A 20,910-nucleotide genomic window follows, 5' to 3' on the forward strand; every position below is an offset into this window, starting at 1 on the left:
ATAAACCCCCAGACAGAAGACCTCAGCTGGCACAGGCTCCCTCCTGCCATGTTGAATTTGGGTGTTTGAGTAACGTGCTGATCACAACCATCCTAGCTCTCCATTTTGTTCCTGGAGAAATGCTCTCATGGCTAGGGTTTTTTTTTTTAATCTCTTTTGGGCTTGGGAAGATGCGACAGGGCACTGATAGATCACACATAGCGAGAAGGTGCTATAAATGTTAAGCCTTAAAGTCTAGATTATATTCCAACATCAGGTAGAGACATAAAAGTTAAAATGTTTGGGTGTATGGAATATTTTCCTCTGCCTCTTCACTCAACACCAAATAATTTTAAGAGCCCTCGACTCTCTCTCTCATCATTACGGAGTGTCTTTTTCTAAACTCTCTCCAGCACCACTCACTACTTCCCATATTGTAATTTATTTATATCACAGTTTGGATATTAGGCATTTCCTTTAGTCCAGATATAGACCATCCAGCTTCGATAGGTAGGATGCAGGGCAAATGGGACCTCAGTCATGGGTTTCTTCTCAGAATCACAACGAGTCCTGGTAAGCCTATGTGCAAATATCTACAATTGATTATAACCCCTTTATAACCACTGCTATAATCCAGAGTGCTCAGCATGTTCTGCCCATTTTCCAATAATCCACCAAATGCCTATGCTTTGTGCATAAACTCAAAATCATATTTTTTCACCAGGGTATAATGAAAACCCAAAGAGAAGAGTGGTGTTTTGCCAGGCTGGTAGGTGAAGGTAACTTTAAACAAAGATGGGCCACATGAGAATCTGTGGTCCATCTTTAGTGCATCATCTTTAGTGCACCTGGCATGAATTTTCATTTAGGAAGAGGAAGATCTCCCGGACATGAGTACCGCTCCACCTTCCCAGGCCCTATATCTTTCTGGCTACTATGTGAGAAGGGGCACAGCTATCAGCTATTTGAAGATTCTGCCATTTTCCTCCCTAGTCACAGAATGTCCATCCTCTTTTGTAATGCAGTCAGGGCCATTAGGGCTTGGGGGCTCCACACATCTGTGATCACCCCTTCCCCGACTGGGACCTCCCAGCTTCATCCTTTTCACTGGAACAGAAACTGGAAAAACTCTCACTTCCCTGTCACCTTTGACCTTTAGAAACACAGCTTAGGCACCCCTTTCTTGTCAAGGAGCAAGAAAAGGATCTTCTACTCCAATGATTTTTCTTTCTCTCTAATATCATCCTCCTTCTCTGATACATTCTACCAAAAATGGATTCCTGTCTTTAAAAATCCTAAGATGTCGGGTATGATCTCTTCACACCTCTTGGTTTTATAGATGGAGAAACTGAAGCTGGAAGGTTGGGGGAGGGGAAATGAGAGTTATCTGTCCTGATTCTCTCAGGCAGATAGAAGCAGAACCAGTCCTAAAAACCTGTGTCCTCTTTCTATTGTTCCTATTGGCTTCTTTGTTGTTGTTGTAGTTTTTCTTTTAAATGCCACCTTCTGCTGCCCTGAACTTTTCTTTTTTTCTTTTAAAAATTTTTAAATTTTAGTATCTTTAGGGGTATAGGTAGTTTTTGGTTACATAAGTAAATCGTATAGTGAGGAAGTCTGGGATTTTAGTGTACCCATCACCTGAGTAGTGTACCTTGCACCCAGTAGGTAGTTTTTTATTCCTCATCCTCCTCACACCCTTCCTGCTTCTAAGTCTCCAATGTCCATTATACCACTTCACATGCCTCTGTGTACCCAGAACTTAGTTTCCACTTACAAGTGAGAACACGCAGTACCCAGAACTTAGTTCCCACTTAGAAGTGAGAACATGCAGTATTTGGTTTTCTATTCCTGAGTTACTTCACTTAGAATGATGGCCTGCAGTTCCATCCAGGTTGCTGCAGAAGACATTATTTCATTCTTATCATATATATATCTTACATATATCATACTTTATCTACTCATTCTTTGATAGGCATATAGGATAATTCCATATATTTGCAATTGTGAATTGTGCTGTGATAAACATACACACATAGGTATCTATTTGATGCAATGACTTCTTTCCTTTTGGGTAGATACCCAGTAGTGGGACTGAATAGTAGATTGACTTTTAGTTATTTGAGAAATCTCCATGTTGTTTTCCATAGAGGTTTTACTAATTTACATTCCCACCAGCAGTGTATAAGCATTCCCTTTCCACCACATCCATGCCAATATCTATTGATTTTTGACTTTTTAGTTAGTAATAGCCATTCTGGTTGGGATAAGGTGATATTCTCACCGTGGTTTTAATTTGCATTTCCCTGATGATTAGTCATGTCGAGTATTTTTCATATGTTTTGAGTAGCTGTATATCTTCTGTTGATTTCTTATGGCATTCTTGTATGATTTTTGCCTTTGATTTATTTTGTCTTTTTTTTTCTTTCCATTCAAATCTTACTTGCCTATAGGATAAGGAAGCAAAATGTTTGAAAATTTTTGTAATGAAATGCAGCAATCCTCTACTTCCCCTGTTCCATTTTTTTTCTTCCCTAAGACAAATTCTTTTAACTCTTCTTGCTCAGTTATCTTGATATCTCTAAATAACATACTTGCTTCTCTACTTCCTGATTGCTGGTATAGCTACTATCTGTTGACTTCCTGCTATGGAGGGTGAAGATTAAGTCCTTCCATCACCCCAATACCTCATCACCTCAATACCTCATCACCCATGGAAATCTTATCCAACCCCCACTTCATTCTCCCAGTTACATTATAAGGTAATTTAGTTCCCAGGTTGGTGTTTTGTTTGTTTTGATCTCTCTCTTTCATGAAAGACATTCTTGTAAGATATTTGTTAATTCTTAGTTATGTATTCATATATTTTTCAAATTTATTGAAATATAAATTATAACTGTATATCAAAGTATAAATTATTAAAGTGTACAGTTCAATTACTTTTGACAATTTTGTGCACCATGTAACTGTTCTGTGCTCTCCCTAATCAATTTAGAGGCAAAAAATACCCTCCTGTCCCTTTATAATCAGCCCTTCCCACCTTCCACCCCAGGCAACCATTGCTCTCATTTCTATCACCATAGATTATTTTCACCTCTTTTATAATTTCACAAAAATGGAAACACAGTCATGCCGTAAATCCTCTAGATTCTCTCACTCAGGTTGCTTTTGAGATTCACCTATATTATTGTGTGATTCTGCAGGTCACTCCTTTTTATGGATAGTAATATTCCATATAAATATACCACCATTTTATTTATCCATTCATTTACTGATAGCCATTTGTGTTGTTTCCTGTGTGATCCATTATGAACAATGCTGCTGTGGGTATCTCTATGAAAATCATTTTGTGGACATATCTTTTACACTTTCTATATCAGCAGTCCCCAACCTTTTTGGCACCAGGGACCAGTTTTGTGGAAGACAAGTTTTTCCACAGACAAAAAGGTATGGGGTGTGGGGGATGGTTTAGGAATGAAACTGTTTTACCTCAGATTAGACTGTCATAGGAGCGTGAACCCTATTGTGAACTGCACATGTGAGGGACCTAGGTTCATTAGATTCTATAAAAATCTAATGTCACTGCTGATCTGGCAGGAGGCAGAACTCAAGTGGTAATGCTTGACCAACACTCAGCTCCTGTTGTGTGGCCTGGTTCCTAACAGGCCCTGGACCAGAACTGGTCCGAGGGTTGGGGACCCCTGTTCTACATGATCTTATTTAATTTTGATTTGTTGTAGTAAACATAGTATATTCCTTTCCCACATTAAGGGAACTGACAAAGAGTTACTTCATACATCCTTTCCCAAAGGGGATCAGGACTGATTCTTGAAGAGTTAGTTCCTGGATGGTTCTAACCCCGGCTTTGCATACAATCACATGTTAAGGTGTCTTTAATGATCCATAAAAAATAAATCATGGTGGTTGTCTTAGTTCATTCAGGCTGCTAGAACAAAGTACCTAGACTGGGTGGCTTATAAACAACAGAAATTTATGTCTTACAGTTGCAGAGGCTGGAAAGTCCAAGATCAAGGCACCAGTAGATTTCTTGTCCAATGAGAGATCAATCAATGCTTCATATATGGTGCCATCTTGCTGTGTTCTCACATGATGGAAGGAGTGAATGAACTCCTTTGGGCTTCTTTCATATAGAAATTAGTCCCATTCATGAGGCAGTTTGCCCTCGTGACCTAATGACCTCCTAAAGGTGCCACCTTTTAATATTATTGTATTGGGGATTTGATTTCAATTTATGAATTTTGAGCAACACATTCAGACCGTAACAGTAGTATCTGCTGAAGTGGCAGCAAAATAATTGTGGCAAACGGTCCTAATCTTTTTTTTTTAATATATCCAATTAAAAAAAGTAAATGTTTTGGGAGTAACATATTGAATGTCATCGTTTAGCTGAGAACAAGTCCCTTGGAAATCTCATGGTCCATCATTGTCAATAATTAAGGACAATAATCCTTCAAATAAAGTGTTTGTCACAGTTACATTTTAAGACTGGATTAGTGCACATTTATAAACACGGTTGCAAATATGGTGTTGTATATCAAAAAAGTACAATTTTAAAATGCTACAGAAAATTAACTCAAAATGGTATTCTGATGGTCTTCATATTCTTGTTGTCGTCTCTCTCTTTTTTTTTTTCACTACCCCAGTGACTTGTTTCTATGATCTAGTCTGAGTAGTCTAGAAATAGACCTTTCTTTGCACATGGCCTTCATAATGTTAAATTAAAAAAAAAAAAAAAACTTATATTTTCTTTTTTATTAACAACATTTGAAAAGCAGGAATTATAATTTTTTAAAATTTTAGAGCTGAGTTACAAAGAGAATTTTTTTTTGTATGCTTTGTCTTTTTTTGTCTTTAAAAGTATTTGGAAAGCAGTCTTTCATGAGGCTGGAGAATGGGTGTTTCATTTCTATCTTATTTTCTTCCTCCAGCAGCATGAGTGTCCTCTTGGCAACATGTATTTTTCTAATTTAGGAGTGTTTCTCTACATGTCAGTCTTGTTCCTCCAGATGTCCATAGCATGGCTCATTATGTTCTCCGTATTTCAGGACTATGCTGCAAAGCTTGAGCAATATTTTACCCTCGCTGGGCTCTCAGAGAGACATGGGAGTATTGATGTGCTTTGTTTCCCAGCTTAAACAAACATGTTGTTTCCCGTAGCAGGGAAACAAACATGGAAACCTACCACTATTTCATAATGTCTTATTTCATAGAAGTCTTATATATGTGTTTTTGAAAGTATCACTATTGAGATGTGCACAAATAGGGCTTTAAGAAGGATGTAGGCTGACCGGGCGTGGTGGCTCACGCCTGTAATCCCAGCACTTTGGGAGACTGAGGCGGGCGGATCACAAGGTCAGGAGATTGAGACCATCCTGGCTAACACGGTGAAACCCCGTCTCTACTAAATATACAAAAAATTAGCCGGGCATGGTGGCGGGCACCTGTAGTCCCAGTTACTAGGGAAGCTGAAGCAGGAGAATGGCGTGAACCCAGGAGGCAGAACTTGTAATGAGCAGAGATCGCACCACTGCACTCCAGCCTGGGCGACACAGCGAGACTCTGTGTCAAAAAAAAAAGAAGGATGTAGGCTGTTAAAATGCAGGGCAGTGAGGTCGCCATAAGCAGTGGTTCCATTGTGCCTTGCTCAGTGAACATGCTGCTGCCCTGCCCCCTCCAAGGGCATAAGTGATGGTTATTGATGACCTTTCTGTAAAACCACAACCTTCTGTCTTTTTCCTGATTTCAGGTAGATGCGCTGAGATTACGACTGGAAGAAAAAGAATCTTTCCTCAATAAAAAAACGAAACAGCTGCAGGACCTCACAGAAGAGAAGGGGACACTGGCCGGTGAGATTCGTGACATGAAAGATATGTTAGAAGTGAAGGAAAGAAAAATCAATGTTCTTCAGAAAAAGGTGAGTAGCTGACATAAGCCCGTCAAGTGGGGTATCATCCATGTTTTGTCATTTTAGAAAAATTTTGAGCACATGGAAAATAAGTAATCTTTTATGAATCTTAGATTAGGAAGTATAGGCTGATTTTCATACTGGTGTTTCACTTACTGGTAGTTGTATCATGTCAATATTAGCATTGCTTGATGAATTTTCTACTTGATTACCTAGAAACTAAATAGTGAGGATTATTTTTTATTCACCAGCTTAAACATAGAGAGAATTGTACAAATTTAGATTCAAATCTAAAATAACCAAAGGTCCCAACAGTTAATTTTTTCTTCCTTACTGAGAGTTAGCAATGTATTTTGTGGGTCCTGAATGTATTTTAGATACATTTGATATTCACGTAAGCTGTAGTAGATCCTATTCTGTGAAGCCCATACAGATTTTTGGGAGGCAGGAGTAATGTTTTACACCCATTACTTAATTGAAATCAATGGAAAGAATGTATAATAATTTCCAGCCACAGTGATGCAACATAGAAGATGCTCGACCTTGTTAGGGTCATTCCTTCCTTCCTTTAGCAGCTCATTTTCTACCTTATAGGGGACCCTGATTTTGTGATAGCGTCCTGATTTTCTTTTGGAGAATTCCTGTTTGCTACTCTATATAGTTTTAGTGGGACCACTGAGTATCCTGCCTTCTCTTAGTAAAAGGGTTGGTGAGAAGAGACACCAATGACTGCTCTTTTACAAAAAAATAAAGTGTGTTGGGAAGATACAGGGCTGTCAGATGAACAGGCGGCCAGAGTGGAAACTAGGTGGAAATCAGTGGTGGGCAGCAGGAGCCTCTGGCGTGGATGCTGCCATCCACAGGCATGCTGTCAGGTGCTCTGCTGCAGCTGCAGCAAATGGAACTAACTGGCCCCTGCTCTTGGTGTCACCTGCCATCATTTCTCACCTGGCATGGATCTACAGCATCCCAGGTGATTTTCTTGCATCCTCCCTCATGTTTCCTATAGCCTATTCTTAACACAGAAACTGGATTAATCCTTGTAATGCATAAAACAGTTCATGTCACTCTCTGATCAAAACTCTCTAGTCACAACCAGTTACATAATTTTGGGGGTCCATTGCATAATGTAAACATGACGCCCCTGTCCCAAAATTGAGAATTTCAGGATGGTAACATCAGAGCATAAACCAAGCATAGGAGTACAGCTGTCTCCACCTCCACTGGCTTCCATTGTCACTCAGAGTAACAGTGGAAGTCCTTGCAAGGGCCCAGGACACCCTGCAGGATTGGGCTATCTCTGGCCAGTCTGGCCTCCTGTCTCACTGCCTTCCTTTTTGCTCAGACTACACCAGACACTGTGGCCTTCATGTTCTTCTGCAGACACGTGAGGCATACTGTCTTGGTACCTGACATTTACTGTAGCCTTTACGGGGACACTCTCATTCTGAGCCCATGCTGCCCATTGTGGTAGTCACAAGCCACATGTAGAGATTAAGACCTTGACTGAGATGTGCTGCAAGTGTGAACTGCACATCAGTTTTGGAAGACTGATGAAAAAAATGGAAGATCTCTCATGAATCATTTTTTACTTTGATTATATGTTGCAATGAAAATATTTTGGACATATCAGGTAAAATAAAATACATTATGAAAATGAATTTCACCTGTTTCTTTTTACTTTTTTAATGTGATTACTAGAAAGCTTAAAATTAACTATGTGACTCACTTATGTTCCTATTGACAGAACTGCTCGAAATAGCCACATGGCTCATGCCTTTGCTTCTTTCAGGTCTCTGTTTAAATAGTGCTTTGTTACAGGCCTTTTTTGTCCATCCTGCATAAAATCACATGACCACCCACATTCCTACCCTCTGTCTTCTCTCATCCAGTTTTATTTTTTTAAGGAGAACTTTTAACCATCTGACAAATGTGTGTGTGTGTGTGTGTGTGTGTGTGTATATATATATATTTAAAATTTACATAATATGTATTAAATATATATATAAATATAATATATATTTAAATATACCTAGTTCATTCATATTACTAGAATATAAATTCCAAAAAGGGAGACCTTTCCCCCGTATCTTTAGTACTCAAAAGGTACTAAATGCTTAATAAATATTTGTTGAATGAATGGATAAATGAACTTGCTCCAGAGTTTTTAAAGTCTTGAGTAGGAGCATTTGATTGGCCAAGGTTATATTACATCCTCACCCCCTGCTGCCAGGAGCACTTATTCTTGTGAATTTGATTCAAGGACAGAGCTATGCAAAGATGACAACAACAGTTGGCATTCATTTGTTTCAGTGCAGAGGTTGTGATGAGATTATCAATGCATTCTAATATCTATTAGGATATTCCCCATGCTTTTGACTTTTCATAAGTGAGTTCTCTAATCTTTCTTAAACTCTAAGAGCCAGTTAGTCTCTTCCTGTTCTGTTATGGTCAGCCAGAGCCTAAATGGTACATTTACGTACAGAATAGTGTGTCACATTTTAAAAACAAAGTTAGATTTAAACCAAATTATAAAGGCTTTACCAAAGAGTTAAAAGTAGAGATACTGCATTTGTTAGAAACTCTCAGGATATTGGCGATTTGATGAATCATATTATTAATTCATTTCTGTAGAGATCTTCATGGACAAGGTCCTGGTCATTGGAGCCTCCTCTTGTAGCACTAGCTAATTGATACAGAAATTTGGAAGAGAGCTGAGCAGAGATTACTAAGGACCCTTGAATCAAAGGGGCTGTCTAGGGTACATGGGAATAACAGATAGATGGTTATAGTAGCCTCTCTTGAAGCATGTTCTAAGGATTCAAAAGAAGATTTTTGATTTAAAATATCCAGCTGCAAATAATAACAAAGGTTGCATTTATTGAACTTACTTATATTGAACACTGCTGAATACTTTATTTACTCATGTAAATAGTGCTTGTTATATGCACTGTTTACTTACTCTTGACCACTACCTAGTGAGATGGGCACAATTATTAATCTAAGGAATTGTGGAATATTGAGGCTATGGTAAGCTTGCCTGAGGTCACATAGCCTAGATAAAAGTATTTTTTGTCTTTAGAAATATATAATAAAATAATTATTGTAAATTAAGAGAATAAGCCTAATTTTTTTTATTTCACTTTTTATGATGATGACACCAGGTGTAAGAGTGAATTAAGGTAAAATATCACACTTGTCCATTTTGTCAGAAGTTGAGACTAAGTATGCTCATTCTTGAGGAATAAATGACAACAGTTTTCTCAGTGAATATTTTGAATGGCACTTACAATGCATAAGTGACAAATGACCACTTTTGCCAATGCAAATATTTTGCAGAATTTTAAACTTTCCTCCACAGCCAGACTCAAAAGCTTGGGAACTAGTTTGGAAGTTCTAGAACAAAATCAGTTGTATATTATGGCTCCTTTTGGCAACGTGATTATGATATCACTTGTTTAAGTCATGTAGACAATGGGTTTGGAAATGTTTCATGTTTATTTGGAGAGGTTACTCAGCTTCAGGTTTTTAAACCAGGTTTACCAATACTTTTGGCGAGGAAATAAAACCACTGGCAACGTAGCAAAGCCACAGGAGTTCTATTATACCTGCAATGTGAAAGGGAAATAATCCCTAGAGAAGTGATGCGTATGATTTAGAAACTGACTCAAAATGTAGAAATAATACAAAAACGAATGGGCCAATGAAATATTATCTTTAATTCTGGAGACTCCTTGGAGCTTAGACTACGTTCAGCATAATTGGCTGTTTTAGGGCAAGCTTGGATTGAAATAGCATAAGCTTTGGGTTAGGGTGTGTTGGCATGGAAGAATAATAAGCTCATGTCAATGTCAGACATGCAGTATTACTTAATATTTCTTTCTAATAGACTCTTTTGCAACCCTGTATTGATGCCAGTGGAACTAGGTACGCTCCTTTCCTGGCCACGTTTACCCTGGCAAAGCTAGGCTTGCATTTCATATCTGTCAGCTTTGCCTTCAGAGCTCTGGGTCTCAGAAGTCTTGTGTGCTCCATAAGCCATGTAGACAGGCATGGACACGATGCTCTAAGTATTTCATCACTTGAAGAAGGAAGTGAGGCTGAATAAACAGAAAACCCCAGGTGGAGGAGCATCTCTGATGAAGCTTTTGTAGGAAGACAGAGATCATCTAGAGTGGATTTTTGGCCCTACCATCATACTTTTGGCTTTACTCTGTAATTCTAAGACATGGAGTTCTCTTAGTAGGGGACAAAAATGCACATGTATGAAAAGTGTTTAGTGAAATATTCCCATGGGGCTGTGACACTGAAATCAGAAGAGCGGTACGGTTTCCATGCTGAAGCTGTAATTTTCTGTTCCCATACCTGAATTTAAACTGTAACTGATGAAGTGCTACCTGACTATTGAGTTTTTGTAGGAAATGTCATAAAACCTTGATGACACTGTACATTTGGAAAGCGTATAATGCCCAGGATTTTAGGACATGGTAGCATTATTTGAATCCGATCAAATTCAGACTGTTATGCAGTGCATAGATTCTTACAGCATAAACTTGCTACCCACAAAATTTTTTTTAAACCCATTAAAATTAGACAAAAATTCTATCTCCATTTTCATTCTAGGCCTTAGTCCCATGAGCAATGTGAATTTCTAGAACAGAGGTACTTTATTTATTAGAGGTAGAAAAACAGATGGTGATCTCTCTGGAGGCCAAGTTCACTGGCTGCCTACTGAACTTTGTGGATTGCCCTGTGGGTTGGAAAAGGCAGAGAGGGGTGAGTAGAGTTGGCTCCTGGAAGTGGTATATATGGACCTTCCCACTTCAGCAGCTTGATTATACCTATTTGGAAGTATGGTGGTGAAAATTCTGAATGATGTTCACCTCAGGGGTGAGGACACTGTGGGATTACTGAGTTTCTTCCGGATTTTTTTTTTAAAGTAATACCTGAGAAGATAGATATAGAACATAGAGATTTCCATGTTATCGTAAAATTGAAGTAAAGTGTGGAGGACTTTTTAACTCAATTGAGCTCTTTCTCAATGTTTAAACATCTAGTTGAACTTTTATACTTATTATTGGCAAACCTCCTAATTTTTTGAACATGTGCAAAGTCATATTCATTTCACATTTACTGAGTGTTTCCTATGTGTCAGTCAGTCACCACTCTAGGTCCTGGAGGTTCAGGGAGAAATAAGACAATCTCCAGTCCTCAAGAAACTGACAGTCTAGTTGTGGAGACAGACATGCATAATCCTAAATATAAGTGCAGTGGAGAACAACATATGGCACGTTACCAGAAGGAAATCACTTGATGGATGCAAACAGCAGAAGCCACTTCTGGCTACCCTAAGCAAAAGGGAATTTTTTGTAAGAATATCCAGGGTCCCAGTATCTGGTCTGTAGAACCAGACTGGGGATGATAAGGAACCAAGGCAGCCCTAAGAGACCAAGAGAAGGCAAACACCACTGTTATTTCATAACCAGGAGTGTCTGGTCAGCTGTCTTTTCTGTTGACAGCTGCTTTCCCTCACCCTCTTTCCTCTGCCCTCACATTACACTGTCAGTCAAGAGTCAAAGTCCTGGGACAGAGCTCCAAACTTCACACAACTGACTCTCTTTGGCAGGATCTAATCAGACCCTGCCTTTATAAGAGTCAGGGATATGTGACTCCACGCTTTACACTGGAGCTTTCTGCTCTGTTTTTGTGTCACTTACTCATGGAAGTCTTTGCTGACACTGCAGTCTGGGGGAGGTTTTACACTCTTAGAGAGCTATGTCTTGGCTCAGTTTGGAATTATGCATCCCTTTGGTGAATATTGGCTTCCCTCTCAGGGCTTGAGCACCCCAACCATCATCATCAAGATACCTCTAGCTTCTGGCAAAATTCTTGGCATCTGATGCTCCTTGATCAATAAGGATTGAGTGAATAAATGAGCTCGGCAAATTCTCAATGAATGAGAACTTGGGAGAGGAGAAATTGCTTTGAGATCTACTTCTCACCCAAGAATATTGTTAGCTCTGAGGAGAGTCATTTGCCCCAGCAAAATGTCAAACCCACTCTTGTTCCCAGCACGGTATGTTCTGTGTAGGCTGCAAGATGGAGCTATCCCATGAATAATAAAACACAGATGAGGAAATGGTTGTTGCTCTACCCACACCTAACATCTCCAGCCTTGGTTCTATTACCCTAGGAAGGTAAAAAGGGATGGTTTGAGTAAAGGTGTTTTGCCACTCTTCCTTCATTTTCCTTTTTAATAAAAAGAAATGTGACATTTACAGAGAATATCATCTTATTCTGCAAAAAGAATGCTTCCTTCTCTAGTTATCACTTCTAATTTACTGGATTGTTAGGAAGGTGATATTTTATGAGAGTGATGCAATGAAATTTCTGGTTGTATGTGGTCTTCCAATTATGACCGTACAAGTAATTATTTTTATAATAAAATGATTTTATTGTATACTATTTGTTGAACCCTTACTGTATACCAGACACTGTGCTAAGTGATTTGCGTCCTTAGGTTATGCATTCTTGTAACAGACCTAATGGCTTATAGGCACTATCATAATCCTGGTTTTTAAAAAGAGAGACTGTGGTTTAGAGAGGAACTCGTTTAGAGTGACGTGGCAGGAAAGGGATGGAGCTATTCTTAAGCGCTACACTATCCTAGTGTTTTTCCTAGTTTGTGGTCCTGCTTCCCTCATGAGACAAGTGGGATCATTAACTTTTAGGGATTAGCTAAACTACAATTTGAGCAACATACCTGAGGTTGATATATAAGAACACTCTTTTTAGGATAAAACCAGCAGAGATACAGCCACTAAATAATGTAATAAAAAAAAGTAGGGAATGAATTACATGAATAAAATATAACACCAGGTCTGTATTTAAAAATATGATAAGTTATATGTAGAAAAAAGAAAGATTGTGGTGGCTTTCCATATCTGTTTAATTTTTCTTCCCCCAGAAACTCTTTGTGTACCATTCTAAGATTGTTTTGCTGCTTCATTTTGAAAGGATTGACGTGCCTGCTCTGATGGTAGTTTCACTTTCCTTTGGTTGTTGGCTTAAAGGACGACTGAGACCTCAAAAGATGGGTTGAGACATGTAAGCAGCTTTCCAGGACTAGTCAAAGGTGAACTCTTGAGTTGGGAGATCCCTCATTCCTTGCCAAGTCCGGAGAGGAAACGGTCTGGGAAGCTGCTCCACTTTGCAGTGAGCTGTTCATGTAGGTCTGACCTCCTTGGTATAGGCAAGCTCACTTTGCATCTAAAGCTAGGAACTGGCCTGGCATCCCAGGGGTTGGGATCACAACTAGGGTGGCCATAGGTCTAAGGCAGAGGTTCTGTAACAGGGGCTGTAACTGAGGCTTAGAACCTCCCTACTCCCCTGGGAACATTTGCTAATGTCTGCAGATATTTTTGGTTGCTATAGCTGGGAGGATGCTATAAGCATCTTGTGGGTAGGGTCTATTCCAGGGGTGCTGCTAAATGTCCTAATATGCAGACGACACCTCTGCCCCCAATAAATAATCATCCAGAGAAGCCCTGGTCTACAGGAGTCCTTTCCTTCTTGTGTAAGGATCACTGCTGATCTTGGTTCTCGAGGCCCCCTGCCTTGAGGTAGCATTTCTTAAAACAGTTTTTGCTTAGTGTAACAGACCTTTCTCCCACCTTTCAGTATTATCTCAGTTGAAATGCATAACATTTTTACCTGCGTTTTTTCTCTGGCATTATTTTAGGCAACTTACAGAGTTGAATGGCTCATGTATGTTTGTGTCTGTGCACATGAGTGTGTATGATGTTTGGACTGTTACTATTTCTGTCTAATAATTTTCACATATAGTAATCCATACTTATAAATATGAGTATATATGACACTCTTGAACCCTGAAAATTATTGCAATTATTAAAACTGATCTGACAATTCTTATCATGATATCAACTAATTTGTTAGCGGGGTGCCAGTCAGGTGTAGTACAGGGAACATGTAATAGGAATGAAGCATCTGATTAAGAAGAACAGAGATAGCTCTCCCAGCAGATAACACCCAGTTTAAATTTCTTTGGCTTAATACCAGCATTCCAGTCATTTGAAAAACAGTGACCTTTAAGATGACTTTTTTTCCTGACTGAAAATAAAAACACTTTTATTTTATCAACCTTTTGGGTTGAAAATCTTATTTCTATATTCACATTAAATATATCTTTTCATACATTTGATCTAGTCATTTGGGATAGGGTAAAATTTTCTGTTCAATATAGATTAAATATAGATTTAACTAATACAGTGCCTAAAAATTTGCAATTAGTAAGTATAATCCAGGTTAGTGTTTGTGATTTGCCAACTTTCTTTTGAACGGTGTCTTTCTTGGTCTGGAAAATATAACAAAAATCTGACTTAATGTATTACACAGAAAGTTATTTATATGTATTTTGTGTTGGTAGGGTAGCAGTATGTCACCGGACCTAAGAATAAGCATCTTTGCTCTTGCATCCTTTAATACAGTGCATCTTCACAGCTTTCTTGGAGGTCCTAACAGGGGAGCACAGCTACTCGTATGCCCTTGACTGAAGATTGGTCCTCCTCTATTGGGGATGGTCATACTCTTTGACCAAGCACGTAGCTTTGGGAGGGACGCACATGAAGTGGTGAAGGAGGAAGGGGACACCTGCCTAGCCAGCCAGATCAGCCGAATCAACCCTGGCGATCAATGGGGTGACAGATGTTGCAGCCAGATCGCCCTCACATCCAATACAGTGTATCTTCATCATGGTGCGAGGGTGATGCCAAGGGTTCTAGTGCTAATTAAATTCCACAGGACAAATAATCACCAAGAGTGCATGGCTGCCACACTTGGCTGGAATTATTTGCCCCAATGTTGGTGAGATGGTTTAGGGAAAAAACATCTTGGTTACTTTAACCAATTGATTGATCCTGTTGGTCAGAAGTCCATTTTGCTCCGATGAAATGATATTCAAAAGTTACTTTGTGTGTGCTTCGTGTCTCTTGGATAGAGATTTTGGCTTCCTTGGTACAACTAAGCTTCTTTGTGAAGCAACAAATGCAGTAGCCTCCTCCTTTGTGTACATTGCTTTTCTTCTAAGGGATTTGAAATTATCCTTCTCCTAGAGCTGACGTTGATAAAATGGTATTTTCTTAAAAGAGGAACCAACGCTAGGAAAATTCACACTCTAATGGAACAGTTAAAGAGAGTTAAGGAAGCCTGCCCATTCATTCATGCATTCATTCAGCATCTACAGGCACTGTCTTCACATAGCTCCATTTTTCTTCCCTTGGGCTCTAGTGTACACAACCCAATATTATTTGATTTTAAAAGACATGTAACTTTGGTTATGCTGATGAAGTCTGGACAGTCTTGAAGACGGGAAGAAATGAGACAACAGTAAACCTGGAAGAGACTTGATCGAGCCTCCTAGTCCAACCTCTTCATTTCTCCACTCAAGATATAGAGTACCTGAGGGATGATGTGACTTATGTAGGATCATGGAGCTAATTAGTGACAGAGCCTGAATCTGATTACACTTTTCCTTTCCTTCTTTCCATGTCCCTATGGCATATGAGGCCTTGGGTACCATTGCCCTACTCTGGCCTGTTTGTTTGCCTGCCCCCCTGCTGTCCAGCCATCCAACAATCCACATTCAGCATCTGTAATGAGCTGGCTGCCTCAAAGGTACTGGGGATACATATACTATTGAAGAAGGTGTAATTTCTGCCCATTGGAAGCTCAGACTCATGGAGAAAATTACTAAATAGGCAATTACAGGACTGTGTGTGATGTGTGCTATATCAGCCAGGTATACTACACATAGGAGGGGCATCTCACCTAGCCAGGGGAGTGGGATGAACAAGAAGGACTTCCTGGAAAAGATGATGACTAAATTGAGAGATGAGGGACTAGGAGTAGTTGTCCAGTCAAAGCGAGAATAGCATTTGCAAAAGTTTGGCAGGAAGAGGCAGCACAGTGCATTTGGTGGAATTAGAAGTAATTTAATATATCTGGACCACACTTTCTTGGCCCACTTAGGAAACAGATTTCACATTTGGGAGCTTTTCTATTCTTCACATCTTCTAGTGATCAAATATATTTTATAATTAAAGTTCGAGAGTCATTTTGACTTCTATATTATAAATGTTCTAGTCCCTTGTGAGTTGCAAGTGGCAATAACAATTATCAGTGTTATTTAAAAATGCAGTTCAGGGCCAGATCATGCTGAGAATTGATTCTCATTCAATGAAAAAGCTGATCCCACCCAGGGGAGGCAAATTCTCTTTTAAATAAATATTTGCTTCTGGGTTAAGACCTCATATTCTATACTCGATTTCACTATGATGGATTTTTTTTTTTAAAAAAGGTTTGTTTATAATTACCTGCAAAATTCCTTGATGACTTAAAATAAAAATGTCCAGAATGCCCTGACCGCAGCTGCTACCCTAACGGGTACAGGCATCTTGACACATCTGTCAATCCAAGCTGCCAGCTATTGCTTATAGTTTTTGAAATGGGATTAGAGGCAGTTGAGCCTTTACGTATTTCAGTCTGCAGATGATTCCATTTTTCTTCCCATATACTCCCAGGCCGTTTGATTTAAATCAACCTTGTTTATGTGGGAAAGAAAATTTTCTGTCTGTCTTTTTTTACTTATCTTTTGTTTGCCAATGGACTCTGCTTTGCTGTGAAGAGTTTTACACATATCTATATTGTCATTTATCATGTTATATTGTAAGGGAAGTCCATGGTTCAAAATGTCTATAATACATGTTTTAGTTTCCCATAAGAATAAATGTTAAGTAAGGGTAATGTGTTCTTGTGGGGCATGTCGCTTCACAGTTATTGTGGGTAATAGCATCTTTCTACTGTTCTGATACTGCAGTCTCATTGCCAGTATTTTTTCCTTTATACTCACCTGATTATGCTACAACTTTTGCAGACTAAAATATGTAACTGCTTTAAACAGACTGTTTTCATGGAAGCTGTATTCTAAATTAATGGCACAAACAATTTGGGGGCTTTGTCATAACATTTTTATCATACCTCCTTTTTAGATTGCTGATTTTTGAGAACCAGGAGTAGCACCCACATATAATCAGTCCTTAGATAATACAATTATGGTTTATAAAAGTCATTTGTAACTCTAACAAAAGTACTGTGGTAGGTAGAATTCTAAGATGGACCCCTGAGCTTTCCCACTTCCTTGTTGTGCATGCCTTGAATAATGCCCAGGACTATGAATATGATGGATTTGGAAGTGAATTTTTCCCTAGAACCTCCAGACAAATGCTCTTCTGGCTGACATCTTGATTTCACCCTTGTAATACCCCAGGCAGAGACCCCAGCCACACCTTGCCAGACTTCTGACTTACACAACTGTGAATTAATAAATGGATGTGCTTTTAAGTCATTTGGTGGCATTTTGTCATACAACAATAGAAAACTGATATAAGTACATGTTAAAATAACTTTTCAGAGTTCCCAAACCTCTCACAGAAATTCAAAGGCAAGTAAACAGTAGGAGAGTTCACAGGATATTGACAAGGAATGCTGCTGGTCCACTAAAGTGGCACCGCTAGTGACTAAAGCAGTTTTTAATACCTTGACTGCTCAGCATAGAAATAATGGGATTCTTCCCACACAATAATAGTGGGAGGCCTTAACACCCAACTCTCAATAGTAGATCATTGAGACAGAAAATTAACAAGGATATGCAGGGCTCGAACTCAGCTCTAGATCAAGTGGTCCTGATAGACATCTACAGAACTCTCCACCTCAAAACAATAGAACATATATTCTTCTCAGTGCCACATGGCACTTACTCTAAAACCGATCACATAACTGGAAGTAAAACACTCCTCAGCAAATGCAAAAGAACTGAAATCATAACAAACAGTCTCTCAGACCGCAGTGCAATCAAATTAGAACTAAAGATTAAGAAACTCACTCAAAACCACACAACTACATGGAAATTGAACAACCTGCTCCTGAATGACTCCTGGGTAAATAATGAAATTAAGGCAGAAATCAAGAAGTTCTTTGAAACCAATGAGACCAAAGAGATAACGTGCCAGAATCTCAGGAATGCAGCTAAAGCAGTGTTAAGAGGGAAATTTATAGCACTAAATGCCCACATCAGAAAGCTAGAAAGATGTCAAATTGACAGCCTAACATCAAAACTAAAAGATCTAGAGAAGCAAGAGCAAACAAATCCAAAAGTTAACAGAAGACAGGAAATAACTAAGATCAGAGCAGAACTGATGGAGACAGAGACACAAAAAATCCTTCAAAAAAATCAGTGAATCCAGGAGCTGGTTTTTGAAAAAAAAAAATAAATAAATAAATAAAATAGACCACCAGCTGGACTAATAAAGAAGGAAAAAGAGAAGAATCAAATAGACATAATAAAAAATGATAAAGGGGATATCACACTGACCCCACAGAAATACAAACTACCATCAGAGAGTACTAAAAACACCTCTATGCAAATAAGCTATAAAATCTAGATGCAATGGAGAAATTCCTGGACATGTACACCTTCCCAAGACTAAACCAGGAAGAAGTCAAATCCTTGAATAGACCAATAACAAGTTCTGAAATTGAGGCAGTAATAAATAGCCCACCAACCGAAAAAAAAAGCCCAGAAGCAGATGGATTCACAGCCAAATTCTACCAGAGGTACAAAGAGAAGCTGCTGGTACCATTCCCTCTGAAACTATTCCAAACAATGGAAAAGGAATAACTTTTCCCTAACTCATTTTATGAGGTCAGCATCATCCTGATACTAAAACCTGGCAGAGACACAACAACAAAAAAAATTCAGGCCAATATCCCTGATGAACATCGATGTGAAAATCCTTAATAATATACTGGCAAACTGAATCCAGCAGCACATTAAAAAGTTTAGCCACCATGATCAAGTTGGCTTCATCCCTGGGATGCAAGGCTGGTTCAACATATGCAAATCAGGAAACATAATTCATCACATAAACAGAACCAATGACAAAAGCCACATGATTATCTCAATAGATGCAGAAAAGGCCTTTGATAAAATTCAACATCCCTTCATGTTGAAAAGTCTCAATAAAGTACGTATTCATGGGACATATCTCAAAATAATAAGAGCTATTTATGATAAACCCACAGTCAATATCATACCGAATGGGTAAAAACTGGAAGTATTCATTTTGAAAACCGGCACAAGACAAGGATACCCTCTCTCACCACTCCTATTCAACATAGTATTGGAAGCTCTGACCAGGGCAATCAGGTAAGAGAGAGAAATTATTCAAATAGGAAATGAGGAAGTAAAATTGTCTCTGTTTGCAGATGACATGAGCCTATATCTAGAATATCCCATCGTCTCAGCTCAAAAGCTCCTTAAGTTGATAAGCAACTTCAGCAAAGTCTCAGGATACAAAATCAATGTGCAAAATCACAAGCATTCCTATACACCAATAACAGAAAAACAAAGAGTCATGAATGAACTTCCATTCACGATTGCTACAAAGAGAATAAAATACCTAGGAAACAGCTAAGAAGGGATGTGAAGGACCTCTTCAAGGAGAACTACAAACCACCGCTTGAGGAAATAAGAGAGGACACAAACGAACGGAAAAATATTCCATTCTTGTGAATAGAAAGAATTAATATTGTGGAAAGTAATTTATAGATTCAGCACTATTCCCGTCAAACTACCATTGATATTCATCATGGAATTAGAAAAAAATACTTTAAAATTCATATGGTACCAAAAAAGAGCCCAAGCCCATGTCGCCAAGACAATCCTAAGCAAAAAGAACAAAGCTGGAGGCATCATGCCACCTGACTTCAAACTATACTACAAGGCTATGGTAACCAGTACAGCTTGGTACAAGTACCAAAACAGACACATAGACCAATGGAACAGAATAGAGGTCTCAGAAATAATACCACACATCTGCAACCATCTGATTTTCAACAAACCTGACAAAAACAAGCAATGGGGAATAGATTCCTTATTTATTAAATGGTGCTGGGAAAATTGGCCATATGCAGAAAACTGAAACTGGACCACTTTCTTATACTTTAACAAAAATTAACTCAAGGTGGATTGAAGACATAAATGTAAAACCCCAAATCATGAAAACCCTAGAAGAAAATCTAGGCAGTACCATTCAGGAAATAGGCATGGGTAAAGATTTTATGATGACATCATCAAAAGCATTGCAACAAAAAGCAAAAATTGACAAATAGGATCTAATTAAACTAAAGAGCTTCTGCACAGAAAAAGAAACCATCATCAGACTGAACACACAACCTACAGAATGGGAGAAAATTTTTGCAATCCATCCCTCTTACAAAGGTCTAATACCCGGAATCTACAAGGAACTTAAACAAATTTACAAGAAATAAAACAACCCCATCAAAAAGTGGGCAGAGGACATGAACAGACACTTCTCAAAAGAAGACATTTATGTGGCCAACAAACACATGAAGAAAAGCTAAGAAAAGCTCAACATCACTGATCATTATTGAAATGCCAATCAAAACCACAATGAGATACCATCTCATGCCAGTCAGAATGGCGATTATTAAAAAGTCAAGAAACTACAGAGGCTGGTGAGGCTGTGGATAAATAGGAATGCTTTTACACTGTTGGTGGGAATGTAAATTAGTTCAACCACTGTGGAAGACAGTGGGGTGATTCCTCAAGGATCTAGAACCAGAAATACCATTTGACCCAGCAATCCCATTACTGGGTATATACCCAAAGAATATAAATCATTCTGTTACAAAGATACGTGCACATGTATGCCCATTGCAGCACTATTCATAATAGCAAAGACATGGAATCAACCCAAATGCCTGTCAATGATAGACTGGATAAAGCAAATGTGGGACATACATAACATGGGATACCATGCAGCCATAAAAAGAATGAAATCATGTCCTTTGCAGGGACATGGATGAAGCTGGAAGCTATCATCCTCAGCAAACTAATGCAGGAACAGAAA

General features: G+C 38.7%; 1 protein-coding gene across 2 annotated transcripts in view; it reads left to right on the top strand.

Moving 5' to 3' along the window:
* ERC2 (ELKS/RAB6-interacting/CAST family member 2) overlaps positions 1-20,910 on the top strand; it is a 970,858-nt gene that overhangs the window by 389,862 nt on the left and 560,086 nt on the right. For both annotated transcript variants that reach the window (XR_003306672.2, XM_026446958.2), the window contains exon 7: positions 5,744-5,911. Coding sequence is in view for 1 of the 2 variants with exons in the window: in XM_026446958.2 (XP_026302743.1) it covers positions 5,744-5,911 (168 nt within the window). In the remaining variant the exon portion in view is untranslated. The remainder of the gene's footprint in view (positions 1-5,743; positions 5,912-20,910) is intronic.

This window comes from Piliocolobus tephrosceles, chromosome 2 (assembly GCF_002776525.5).
Source record: "Piliocolobus tephrosceles isolate RC106 chromosome 2, ASM277652v3, whole genome shotgun sequence".
Taxonomy (NCBI): domain Eukaryota; kingdom Metazoa; phylum Chordata; class Mammalia; order Primates; family Cercopithecidae; genus Piliocolobus; species Piliocolobus tephrosceles.